At 44.0% G+C, this 12,413-nt stretch overlaps 1 protein-coding gene across 1 annotated transcript in view; it reads left to right on the forward strand.

Annotated features, from left to right (window-relative positions):
- COLEC12 (collectin subfamily member 12) overlaps nt 1-12,413 on the forward strand; it is a 422,420-nt gene that overhangs the window by 279,695 nt on the left and 130,312 nt on the right. The window contains exon 3 of the mRNA XM_069219987.1: nt 4,629-4,751. Within this exon, the coding sequence (XP_069076088.1) occupies nt 4,629-4,751 (123 nt within the window). The remainder of the gene's footprint in view (nt 1-4,628; nt 4,752-12,413) is intronic.

A 12,413-nucleotide genomic window follows, 5' to 3' on the forward strand; every position in this document is an offset into this window, starting at 1 on the left:
TCACCCAATGAGGCAGTGCACCCCTAGTAGGTATTTCCATCTAACAAATGAGGTTTAAAGGTGGGCAGCAGGGGAGGTCCCTTCTTAGGCATGTGGCCCAGTATTGCCACAAAGCCAAGTGGTGAATCGACATCAGCCTCTTGCTTCCTAATCACAGTCTCCCGCCAGGAAGTCTAGTAATACTAAACATCTACTGAGAAATTGCTCTGCTGCTGGGCTGACTGACGCGCATGCCCCCGCTTCCACGTCTCACCTCCGCAGGGACTGTCTACATTGTCTTGCTGCCGAGTGCATAATTTGTGGATTTGCTTTCATCTTTTTTCCTTCAGAAAGGTGCAAGAGAACGCTACTACACCGATCATAATACCACCCATACATCCGTTTTTGAGAGGAGTGGTCAGAAACGTAACGTGAGTGGGTGGGCGGCTGAGAAATGTTACTAGGGAGGTCCTTCTAACAACAAGAGAAGAGGAACCACCAGAAGAGTGGCTTCAAATTATATTGACAACAGTTTTTTAAAGAAATCCTGGGGAGATCAGGGGCAGAGGGGGAGAGACGAATCCCATCAGTGTGCAGTGGCGCTGGAACTAGGGGTACAGGAGTTGCTGCATCTCCTCCAGATAACCTTGAAGGGGTTCACGCTGAAAAATAAAAACAGAGGCCCTTGCAAGTTTGTCTTACAACATGCGATGTTTTTTTCCAAGACAGTCAAATGCCAGGGCCTGAATCTGACCAGCTGCTAATAATTCTTTTAACAGTGTTTACGTTTCTTTTGACTCAAAAGTAAAGGCATTTTGTACCTTGACCCTAGTGTGTCTCTTTCCGGGGTGCCTGGTGAAGAATGTTAATGTTTTACAACACACTTCAAATAAAATCATCTGATTGTTGTACAAATTAACTTTTACACGTATGTCAATAAATACCAGCAACATTGAAACACACAGGGGCTCATTATGAGACCCCTGGTATGTGAGGCGGTAATGCCACGCCCAGGAAACAGAGCTTGCTGCGTGGTATTTTGCGCTTCACGTTTCAGCCACATGTTGTGCAGTGCGTTATTGGACCTCATTCCAGGGGCGGCCCGGAGCGGTGCCCCGCTCTATAAATCACCTTCGTTCACCTTTGTTTCATTAATACATTGTGCGGGACGAGGCCGTTGTGGCATAGGAGGAGGGGCGTGGCCATGACGTCATGAATGTCGATGTGCCTGCCGCGTTATTGAAGTGCACGTGCCAATCTGACCCATGCCTCTTTAACGGCCATTTTGACAGGTGGGCTTTACTTCTCCAGTGTTGGCTGAAGGGAAGCCCGGTGGTGCGCAGCGATCGCAGCCCCTCAGCCTCAGGGGAAGCGTTTGGTAAGCCTCCCCTTGCCAATCCTGGAGCTTCTCCCATGCTCGCTACTGTAGTAAACAGTATGATCCCCGCATCGGGAATGTCGGGAGTAAGTTCAGGGCTGTGCAACAGATCCACGCACAATAGTGAGCAGCGCTGGGGCCTGTCCTGCTTACATTCCTGCAATCGAAGTTCCAAATGGACACGAAGCGGTGAGCAGCTCCGAGCTGTACCCGTGTGATTCAGTCCGCACTCGGCCCTCGAGCAGGTGTACAGGTCTTGGTTCCCACTGCATATTACCAGTTCTTCAGAGACACTCTGGGTTAATGGTGTCTTGAAATGAGTGTGTTATATTTTTTTTACGTAGAGGATCTGCCTACAGATGATATTCTCTTTGATAAACTCTGACACTAATTAAAATGTCATATAGCTATAATTGAAAATCTACTTGTAAACACATGCATGTAATTATTTAGTTTGCTTCAACCTCAAATTGGTAATTCCAGGCTTTTTTGTAAAATGAAATGGATTTGAGAGATCCTTAATTTAATAGGTTATTGCTGTATTTGGATGTTAAACTGCTACTAAAGAGGTGAGTTATCTGTCGAAATAGTGATAATTTGTAAAAATAAAAAAAGTAAGGAGGTAATACTGCCACAAAAAATGCAGCGTTGCATCACATAAGCTGCCATTTCTTGGCGCATAATTTGCTCCCCTGTGCAGCATGATTCCAGTGCCATTACCTTTAATGTAAAAACCATAAAAATATGAGATCTTATATCTGCAGTTCTTCCTGACTGCAAGATTGATGCTAGTTCTCACCAAGGACTCTGTGTAGCCATACTGCAGTCAGTAGCCACAAGGATGTAGCTGTGAACAGCGCAGTGGCATTGACCCCAGGTTTTTGAGGGACCTTTTGCACCCCAACTGTGGGTGTATTTTTTAATACAACCAAACTTGATTGAGGGAACCAATTCTGATTGATTGACCTAGGGCCAATGGCACCCTTGCTATGTCACTAGATAGCCACCACACGCTTATATTCTGTCATACTCCTTTGATCTGTGCAAGTCAAAAACAATCTGTACGCCTCTTCCCTTTCAAATTGCACAAGCCACCACTGCCTTTTACTACTCCTGCTCCCTTGCACTAAACGTAAATCCCTCACTAGGTACTCTTACACTCAGTAGCATTTGGATTTTTTACAACCCTATGTCTTTAAATTGCTGATGTCATTGACCCGCACTCAATTCTTGAGACCGCCCCTTTAGAGGCTTCACACATATTATCAGGAGCGTCGTGAACTCCCCAGCCCCGCTTTAACAGCTACTGTAGGGGTGGGGGTCTTTATGGGCCTGTTGTGTCCGCAACTCAGCAGACAAACTCTCTTCATTAACACTGGAATACAGCGTGAGTAGAAGAGCAAGCAGGAGCAAGGAAAAACGACAACTAGGTAAATAGAACAGGGAAAGAGGAATGGATGACTGAGTGGGTGGACAGAAATGAATGGATAGGTGGATGACAGGTGAAAGGATGGTAGAGTAAAGGGATGGATGAATTAGTGGGTGAAAATATAAGTGAATGAATGGTAGGATGAATGGATGATGGACTGATGGCAGAGTGAATAAATGGATAGAAGGATTACAGAGTGAATGGATGGTTGGCTAGGCAAGTTGAGTGGATAGATGGATGAATGGCTGAGTGGATAGATGGTACGTTGGATGGATGGAAGAGCTTTTGAATGGATTTATGGGTGCCACAGTGGATGGGTGGGTGGATGGATGGATGGATGGATGGGTGGATGGGACGGTGGATGGGTGGGTCAATGCATGGTAAAGTGAAAGGATGGCAGAAAGGATAGGTGCAGTGCTTAATTTGTAAATAAAAAGGTGCCAGTGCCCAAAGCCCTCCTCTTAAACACGCGGCTGCTGCAGTTAAATGTGTGAACACGGAATACTGAGTGAGCGTAATCCTGAACCCATCTTTGGCCTCTGCAATCCATATAAAGCCACTCCCTGCCCCTTCAGCTCACTCTTGCAGCTTTCTGTTTTCTCCCTTTGTGACGCTTTTCCGTTTTTCCCTTCCTCCTTCTTTCCCATGTGTGTCTTTTGCCCACAGCAAATGCTTGAGGCAAAAGAGCAAGCCCCGGCCCTCACAAATAAGTGCCGGTGCTCAGCACCGGAAACAACAAGCACAAATGAAGCACTGGATGGGTGGATAGCAGAGTGTGGGAATGGATGGTTGGATAGCAGAGTGGATGGACTGAATGACAGAATGGATAGATGCATGACGTTGGATGAATGAATAGATGACACAGTGGATCGATGGCAGAATGGATGAATGGCAGAGTGTAGGGGTGGATGGCAGAATGGATTGATGGTGTCATGCATGCGTGGGTGGATTGATGGCAGAGGTTAGGGATGGATGGTAGAGGGTCTACATGGACAGACCGCAGAGTAGATGGATGGATAGCAGTGTGGATGGATGGATGGCAGAGTGGATGGATCAATGGATTGCTGAGTGGATGGATGGCAGAATTGTTGGAATGATGGCTGGATGCTAGCGGATGGATGAATGGCAGAATGTATGGATGAATAGATAGATGAATGAATGGATGGAATAGGGAAAGATTGAATGGTGGATGAACGAATGTATGGATGACAGAATGTAAACGTGAAACAGTGAATATCAGTAGGTGGATGGAAAGGTGAAAGAATGAGTGGATAGATGCATGGATGGAAGAGACAACGGAACTGTTCTATAGAGGGTTTGGCTCACTTGGTTCGCTTGCGTGGTGGCATCAGTGCTTTAGTTCAAAGTGGGAGCTATTTTAATTTTCTGGCTACTCCCTTACACATTATACTATTCCTAACTACATTCCTTCTACCAGGAAAACGCCACCAGCAGCAAAATATTTTGCCTAGCTAAGGAAGAGCGACGCTTTGAGAGTCGATTTTGCAAATCCTTGCAGGGTTTTCTGTTGCCGGCTTTCATATGCATCAACTCCAGCAAGTAATGTTAGATTTGATGAGGTGGTAGGAGAGAGGCTAACTGTAAAATCAAAGCTTCGGGACTCAAAAATATGTCTGCAATACATGCACAACCTTTTAGAAAGCTCAAACAGTTCGACAAACAAAACCTTTTCGAAAATCTCACACAGATTTGTAGCCATGCACAATCGATACAAGTTCATGGCATGCAAAAATAAATCTCGGATAATGTAGCACATTACTAGATACATCAGGACTAAGGTTGGGAAGGTCTTTTCATAATAAACGTCATTTCCTCTTGCAGGAATCCAGGAAGGGACTCAATGCACCAAGTGCAAGAATAACTGGGCTCTGAAGCTGTCAATCATACTTCTGTACATCCTGTGTGCCATGTTGACAATCACAGTCGCTATCCTTGGATACAAAGGTAAGTGGAAAAACTTTTGATATCACATTTATGTAAAGTCTGGTGCCAGTTACTGAAGCATCATACTGAATGACTACAACACGAGTTCTCATTTGGAAGGAAGATGCCCTCAATTTTCCCAGGTTTATGCTTAAATAGCTCCTATATTCCAAGCTTATTTTTTACATTCTGGGACTTGTAGACTTGATTTATAATGGGATACACAAGGCTATAAGTGCCTGAATGCAATTTAAAAAAAACAAGCATTGGCAAAGCAAACAGACCTGGATTTTTACCATGAAAGTGCTTCATTTATTTACAAGTTTTGTGTGAGTGGTTTTGTGAATGAGTGAAAACAGGAAAGAGTTAATAGGTGCATGGATGAGGGCATAGCTAGATGAATACATGGGCAACCGAATGAATGAAAGAGTGAGAAGTCCTGAGTGCATAATCCGCGTTGAGGACACTCCCAAAAACTTTTGAGGGAAAAAAATGTATGCTTTGAGAAAAAGATCACACACATTGCTAAAACTTGGATGACAAATGACAGGATTGTCCTTGCAGTGGTCTGTTGCTATGCATGGCACAATAGTTGTGGTCAAACTGATGCATCGAGGCCCAGTGGAGTAGCCAGTGTGCCATGTGTCCTAGTGCAAGGAAGGAAATAAGCATCCGGCTCCAGTTTAAATTATAAAGCACTGCAATAATCGGTGTTTAGTGAGCCACCAGGTCCTGGTGCCACTGTACTTGCTGCACCAATGGAAGCTGCTATGCCCCTGTCCGGGCCAGGAGGATAACTGAAGAAAATTGTCAGGTGATGAGGTACACAGAGGATAGTTTGAGTCCTGCCTGTAGCAGGGAATTAGAAGGAGCAAACAAACGCATGGTCGGTGGGCAAAAGAAGAGGCAGTGTGATTAAGAATATAACGACATTACAAATGCGAAATTCATTTATAAGCTAAAATCAAAAAATGAATTTTAGACTTCCTGCGTGTAAAATTACTGTATTATGAGACTACACTTTTGCATGGGGACAAGCATTCTAGTACCAGAGTGACAGTTAAAAGTATAATTTTGAATTTTGAGTGGAGATTATATTAATACAGTTTATATTACATTATATGAATTACAGTTTTGTAGTACTGTGGTAAACATTACGGGCCTGATGTAGAACTTAGTGTTCGGGTTACTCCATGGGATTTATTTTTCTGTCACCGTTGTGACGGAGTAACCCATCTGCCAGTAGTTGTGATTGGCAACTAAATTTCTCTCTGTGTAATCGTGTTAGAAGATAAAAGGCAGAGTATTACCCCTGACACACACAAGCTGCCCCCAACCTACACATTTGCCAGCAGCACATGTAAACAGTTCTGCTACAGCAGTGAGGGAGCCGCTGACAGGAGGGCAGCCAGGCACTGTGAATAAAAGATCTGAGCCAGGTGTGTAGCCTCAGGGGGGGTGCTTGGGGTTTTACACCCTCCAATAAATGTATTCTTTAATAAATAGTTAATAAATAGTTGGGTACAGGTGCTTTCAGGCGGGTATGGTGAGGGGTCTATTGGAGTTCTCCTAGGATTTATACAGACAGAATTACATACATGCGCACACACACTTGTCTGTTTCGAAGGTCTTAAAATATGTTGATTATTTGACAAAATAATGAGTCTTAAGTACCCCTAACAATCCCCGCTCCTCCCCCTTTCCACTGCTCGTTAAACCCACCTCATGCCATGCTTCTCACATAATTTATTTTAACATGATATGTGTGGTACTTTGTATATTTCTTGAATTGTTCAGTGCTTGTTTCTGCATTGTGGTGAAGTGTCGATTCATAACTAATGTGGAATGTAGAGAGGACTGATGTAACCTCGTGGGATGTTCCTTGTCAGTTTATGCTGAACCTGGATGCTAGATTTCATGGCTGGAATGCTTTCCAATAAAGCACCTACTTAAGCTTCATTTTGGAGTCTTTCTTTACTTCAGTATGCCTGCTTGATTGTTGTGAAGTCTGAAGCTCAGACCATCCCAATCTTACTGACCAATCTACGCTCTTGATCTCAGCGCCCAGTGGCAGTAAATAAAAGCAACCTCATTCGAGGCAATGTTTAGGGGGCTGTAAAGTGCTTGTTGGATGCTGTGAATAAGATTTAAGTGCCTTGTAGTAGTGAGGAAAAACACCATCGGGAGAAGTGCGGGGTGAGTTAAAGAACTGAACATGACGAAGAGCACTCTCAAGGTATAAAATAGTCCCTCATACTTTCCAGTGGAGGGGTAGGATACATCACATAGCCAGTAGCATGAAGAGGAAGAAATTAAAGGATTCATAAGACAACCAATAGCATAAGGTGGAAGAGTAAAACTGCTCTGGGACAGTGCCCAAAGACCTGCTATGTACATGTTAAAGATATGGTACCAATAGGTTTGACAGATTTAAAAACTGAACTGGGTATGCTACTCCGGCAATGACTTTGGAAACCTGGGAACTCTATGAAACATGACATTCCTATTCTTTCCCAACGAAAGGCTAGTCATTTGGATCCACTTGTGAAGCAAGAGTTAAAGTAGAATTTTTTCCATTTCATTATTCCATAGTTTCCGGCTGTCACAAATTGCAAAAAGCACCACTTTCGGGAATCAGTAGTTTCAAATGTAATTAATGGGCACACATTATAGTCACATGTTTGAAAATGCCCAGAGTAATGATCTGCCTTGGGGTACCACAATGGCTCGACTCTCCAGCCACCCACAGACTCCTGTGCCTTGAATCGGCTCATGCCAAGCCTCAGCTAAGTGAAGGGTGACACTGCCAGACACGAAATGGTACGAAAGTTGTCAGAGACCTATATGAGCATGACATGGACAGGGCATGAAACCTCTCTTTGCTAAGACATAGTCAGACATGAAACACAACAACCCTTTTTGTGGAGGGACACACAAAGGTCCATGGCAGAGAAAGGCAGAGCTTCTAGGTGTGTAGGGACACATGCCTCCTAGGAGAAAACAGACGTGCATGGCTCAAAGTAAGACAGAGCAGAACCTCTGTTATTGCAGTCACTTGCAGCCACAAAGTGAAACAACGTAGCCCCTCCAAATGCAAGGACTCAAACGGGCACATGGTGAGTCCACCAAAGTGTGTTTAAGGACACACAACCACATCATGAGAAGAGTGTAGACCACATGTATTTCCCTCGACACACATGCATATGATGAGAAAGTATATTAGGACAGCTACTGCAGAGACACTCAGGCACATGCATAGAGAGGTCACAGTCCCTATGTATTCTGGGACCCACATGGTGAGAGAGAACTGCCCACGGTTCCCACCTTTTTCAGTCATGTGGTAAACATGAGCAGCTTGTCATACAAGGTGTATCGAGTGGTGAAAGTGTCGGGCAGGGCAGAGGTTCGGACTGTTGTGGGAACTGTTAGATGTGCTCTCCAGAGTGTAGGATGAGGTCAAATGGAGGCAGAGTTTCACTTTTGTCTTCTTTCTGTCTGATGCCTCAGTGGCTTTCCCAGGTGTGTTTATGTTAAAATCGGCCCAGTATTCTTGCACTGGGCAATTCTGAGTGTGGGAACATATGGGTCCTAAGAATCATCAGGGTTGATATTCCCCTCACCCTCAGTATACATACCAACATTTTAAAACTTGGAAGTGGGAGGTTTTGAAAATAAAATCAGGGGAAAGTAGTTTTCTCATTAACATATATTGAATCAAAGGCAGTCTTATGCATAAGATACCTAAAACATAGCAATTTTTGCCTTCAGAAATCAAGAGTCTCCTGCCTGAATCAGGTCTGTTGGCACATTTGCCTCTGGGATCCTGCTTTCTGCTAATTTGTAATCAGGACCTGAGCAGTGATCAAATTGCTTAGAAACATCACTGTTTTCATTGCCACCCCGTGCCTGCAAGCGGTGATAGCTGTTCCCTCAGACTCGCTGTAATTCTGGCATTTGATTGTGAAAGGACAAGACTCAAGGGTCAGGAGCATAGCAATGGGGCACCAGACCCTCATGCAAGTAAGGAAAGCGTGCTGGTATATTCAGAATCTGGTTGTAAAATACAGCCTTAATTGGGATCTAGAGGGCCCCTAACACTATTGGGCCCAGTGCCACTGCACCTGCTGCACCATCGATAGCTGCGCACTGTCATGGGTGACAGTACAACACAGCTGTACGCATAAACTGAACGCAGCTATCACTTCCCAACAGGAGGGTGGCATAAAAACAGAGAAACATTCATGACAGGCACAGGAGTGTGTTGCCACTGTGAAAGGGTGGGAAAGATCTGGAGGCCAGGTAAGCTTATATGAGCCTAGGGAAGAAGGTAAATGTGCCAACCAGATGGATCTGTCCTTCCTTATCTACCACGAAATTCTCTGTGGCTGTGAAGATCCCCAAATCGAATTGCACTTCATGCAATGAAATGGTTCTGATCTTCAAACCTCAAATTTTGGTAACAGATGTTTGGTAGCTGTCTTGCTGTTGTTCACCGGGTAAAAGATTCCTGTAGCAACTTGTCATGGAAATTACATCTAGGCACTACTGAACTTGCACCTGCCTAGTATTTGCCCACTTCTGGCTCTACAGCAAGTGAAGAGGAGAGATGCAGCTGGGGAAGGCAGAGAGGAAGGGTCAGTAGGCCCGTGGAGCTGTTGCTGTTTGATAAGAAGCTGCACTATCCCGTTTCAGGGAAATTAAGTCTGAAGAGGGAGTGAGAAGGAAGAGCATGAGCCTGGCACTTGCCAGCTACCCCCAAGAGAACCTTGCACACTAGATGTGGTTGCAGTGGGCTGCTCTACAAGATGAGCATCAGAAGCTGTATCATGAAGGTGTGCGTTTGCGCAGAGCACAGCTAGGCGCCTCTTTTATGTGATTGTCCTTCCTAAATGATTTGGGTGCATCTTATAATTTCTCCGAGTTAATGCATGCACTGCAGACAGCGCATCTTGAGCACAGTGAGCAGTGATTGCCCCTCTGTATGTTACCCAGATCAGCTGTCTGCACAAATGTGCGGCTCTAAGATACAGTCCCTGATGCTTCATCCAAATGCCAGCGCTGACTGAGATAGGGACCCTGCAGATAAACACTAGTTGGGTATATCTGTACTTTTCTAAGCATGTGTTCTGGGATTTGTTTACGAACAAATATCAGAGGGAATAGACCCAGAACGTTTCTCTCCGTAGGCATTCTTGTCTTAATGCAGACAATTCGAGAAGCACTGAAGAGAGATAGGAGCCAAAACCATTAGTTGCTGAATATGAATGTCTCATCAACAAAGTGTTTCTACAAGATCCAGCCCACCTACCCTTTATATTTAAATTTTATATCCATGTGTTATCTCCATTTGTCCAAATTTGCTCCTTACCAAACCAATAACTGTGTGTATCCTCCAACTCTGACATATCCCTGGTAGGCTGCATACAGGCTTGGGGCTGTTTTCAGAGCAGTATGGTCTGCCAATATCCCAACCTTGTCCCCTTATCCCATTTCTAGTAGTGCCAACTTGAAAAGTGGAGATGGTCTGAACATTTCTAGCCCGGGCTGATTTTAATTTCCATCTCATCTCTGACCAAACGTGTTTGAATTGGCTAATACTATGAGTTATAACTAGTGTTCCTTCTCCAGATTTCAGAATTTAAGTCAATTTTGTACATTCTGTTAGGTATGACCGAGAATCTGTAATGCGCTAGGTTACTGGTGCTGTGAATGCACAGTCCAATTTTATATTAAATTAACAGTGAAGAGCCACTAATGGCCAGCTTTGACCTTGTTATAAAAAGTTCATTGTTCTCTGCTGCCCTTGTTTTGCTGATCCATGGTTATTAGATTAAGAGGCAGCTTTAGCTCCCGCTTGTAGGAGGCATCTCCATTTGCTTAAGTCCAACCACACCAATTGCTCAGTCACATGAGTAGATGTTTGCAACATCAAAGCAGTAGCATCTGTGTTGCGTAGCTTTAGCTCCAAACATGCAGCTATTTGTGTTAAAAGTTTCTGGGTAAAGAGCATAGAATTAGAGAAGGCCCTAGCTTACCAACCAGCAACTGACAAAGTCAATATTACACCATTACAAAGCCACAATAAAAAAATAGATATTCATCATTCATTGCAACTTTGTTTCACCCTAGCGTGTGCAGTGCACTAGTACTTCTGGGACATGGCACATGGCTGCGCTGAGGTTACATGGCTGCAGAATGTCTACTCAGATGTTGGTGCTTGAAAGTGCTTGAAAATGCCTCCAAAGCCCCTATTTTCACCATACCGTCCCTGTGAGACATATTAAATTAGTAATATAACCCAGAGGCAAGTATTGTTAACTCACCTAAGACCCCACCACTCCTATCCCTCTCAAAATTCGCATTGATGAAACTACAACAGTGCTCCCACGTATTCCATTGGTCGCAGGACGCCCCATTCCGCAGCAGAACGGGAGGAAACCCAATGATGAAGCATGCCACCAAGGTGTAACCCTGGTGGGTTAGGGTTTTTCACTCAAAAAATAAAAAAATTTCCCACCCTGTGGAAGTGCCTTTGGGCTGGGCTTTTTTGTAATATTTTACATGAATACAGATCATAAATAATTCAATGAATAGCAGTCACAGAACATATCCAAGAGTATTCTATACATTTTCCAAAGGATTATGAATTAATAGCGGTGCATTAAATTCTGCATAATTGTAAGGTGTGAAAACTGCAGTATAGTTTCCTTGTGTATTATTTTTTGAAGGTTCTCCTTGGTAGCGTTTTTCTCCATGTATTTTAGTCGATATTGGACGTATAGACATTTGTTATTTGAATATAGTCTTTTTTAACATTTGTGTGCTCTAGTTTCATTGTTCATCCCTGCTGCTTCATTTCAAGACTTAGGGGGCAGGTTTAAGAAAATTGGTGCTGTACCCAGTGCAGCACCACTTTTCTTGCGCCCCCCACCGCCACCATGTGTGCGCCATATTTAAAATACGGCTCACCATGGCACAAGGTAGGGGGCTGTAGCTTCAAAATTGATGACGCTATTGATGTACTGTTCAGGGTTAGCACCAAAATGTTGGCGGTGAGCAGTACAGAGGGGCCCATTATAAGCAATGGTGGGCCCTTTTTTAACGCCTGCTCTGAACAAGCATTAAAAGTATCCGCAAAAAATGAAGAAGTTGAATCTCTTAGATTCCATTGCACCATTTTTGCGGTCCCCCTCACAGGGGAATGCCCCTTTTGCATGCATTATGCATGGCGCATGCATATTGTGGAGGAGAGAGTTACAAAGTGGCGCAATGCATGCATTGCACCACTTTGTAAATATGGCACAGCGTTTTTGCCATAATATCGCCACATTGGCCTAAAAAAATGAACACTATTGTGGCGCAATATGGTGCAACGGGCTCTTAATCTGCCCCTAACTTTTATGTTTATTCCCAGAGGAAATACAGTGAATAGAGTATTGCCCTATTTCACTTCTTGCTGCTGCCGCATAATTTCAACACAAACGCATCATATCACCGGGCAGTGAGACCCAGAGAGGCAAGGAAAGTCCTCAGAGGAATTCAAAAGTTTATTTGAGAAGTAACAACAGTGACACTCATTATATACTTAGCGAGTTTAGACAACTTATTTTGTTTAAAGTAGAGATTATTGCACGGTCCAGGAACGCTTGATAGGCATTTAAGTAGCTACTTCCTTCCGTATGT

Source organism: Pleurodeles waltl, chromosome 2_2 (assembly GCF_031143425.1).
Source record: "Pleurodeles waltl isolate 20211129_DDA chromosome 2_2, aPleWal1.hap1.20221129, whole genome shotgun sequence".
Taxonomy (NCBI): Eukaryota; Metazoa; Chordata; class Amphibia; order Caudata; family Salamandridae; genus Pleurodeles; species Pleurodeles waltl.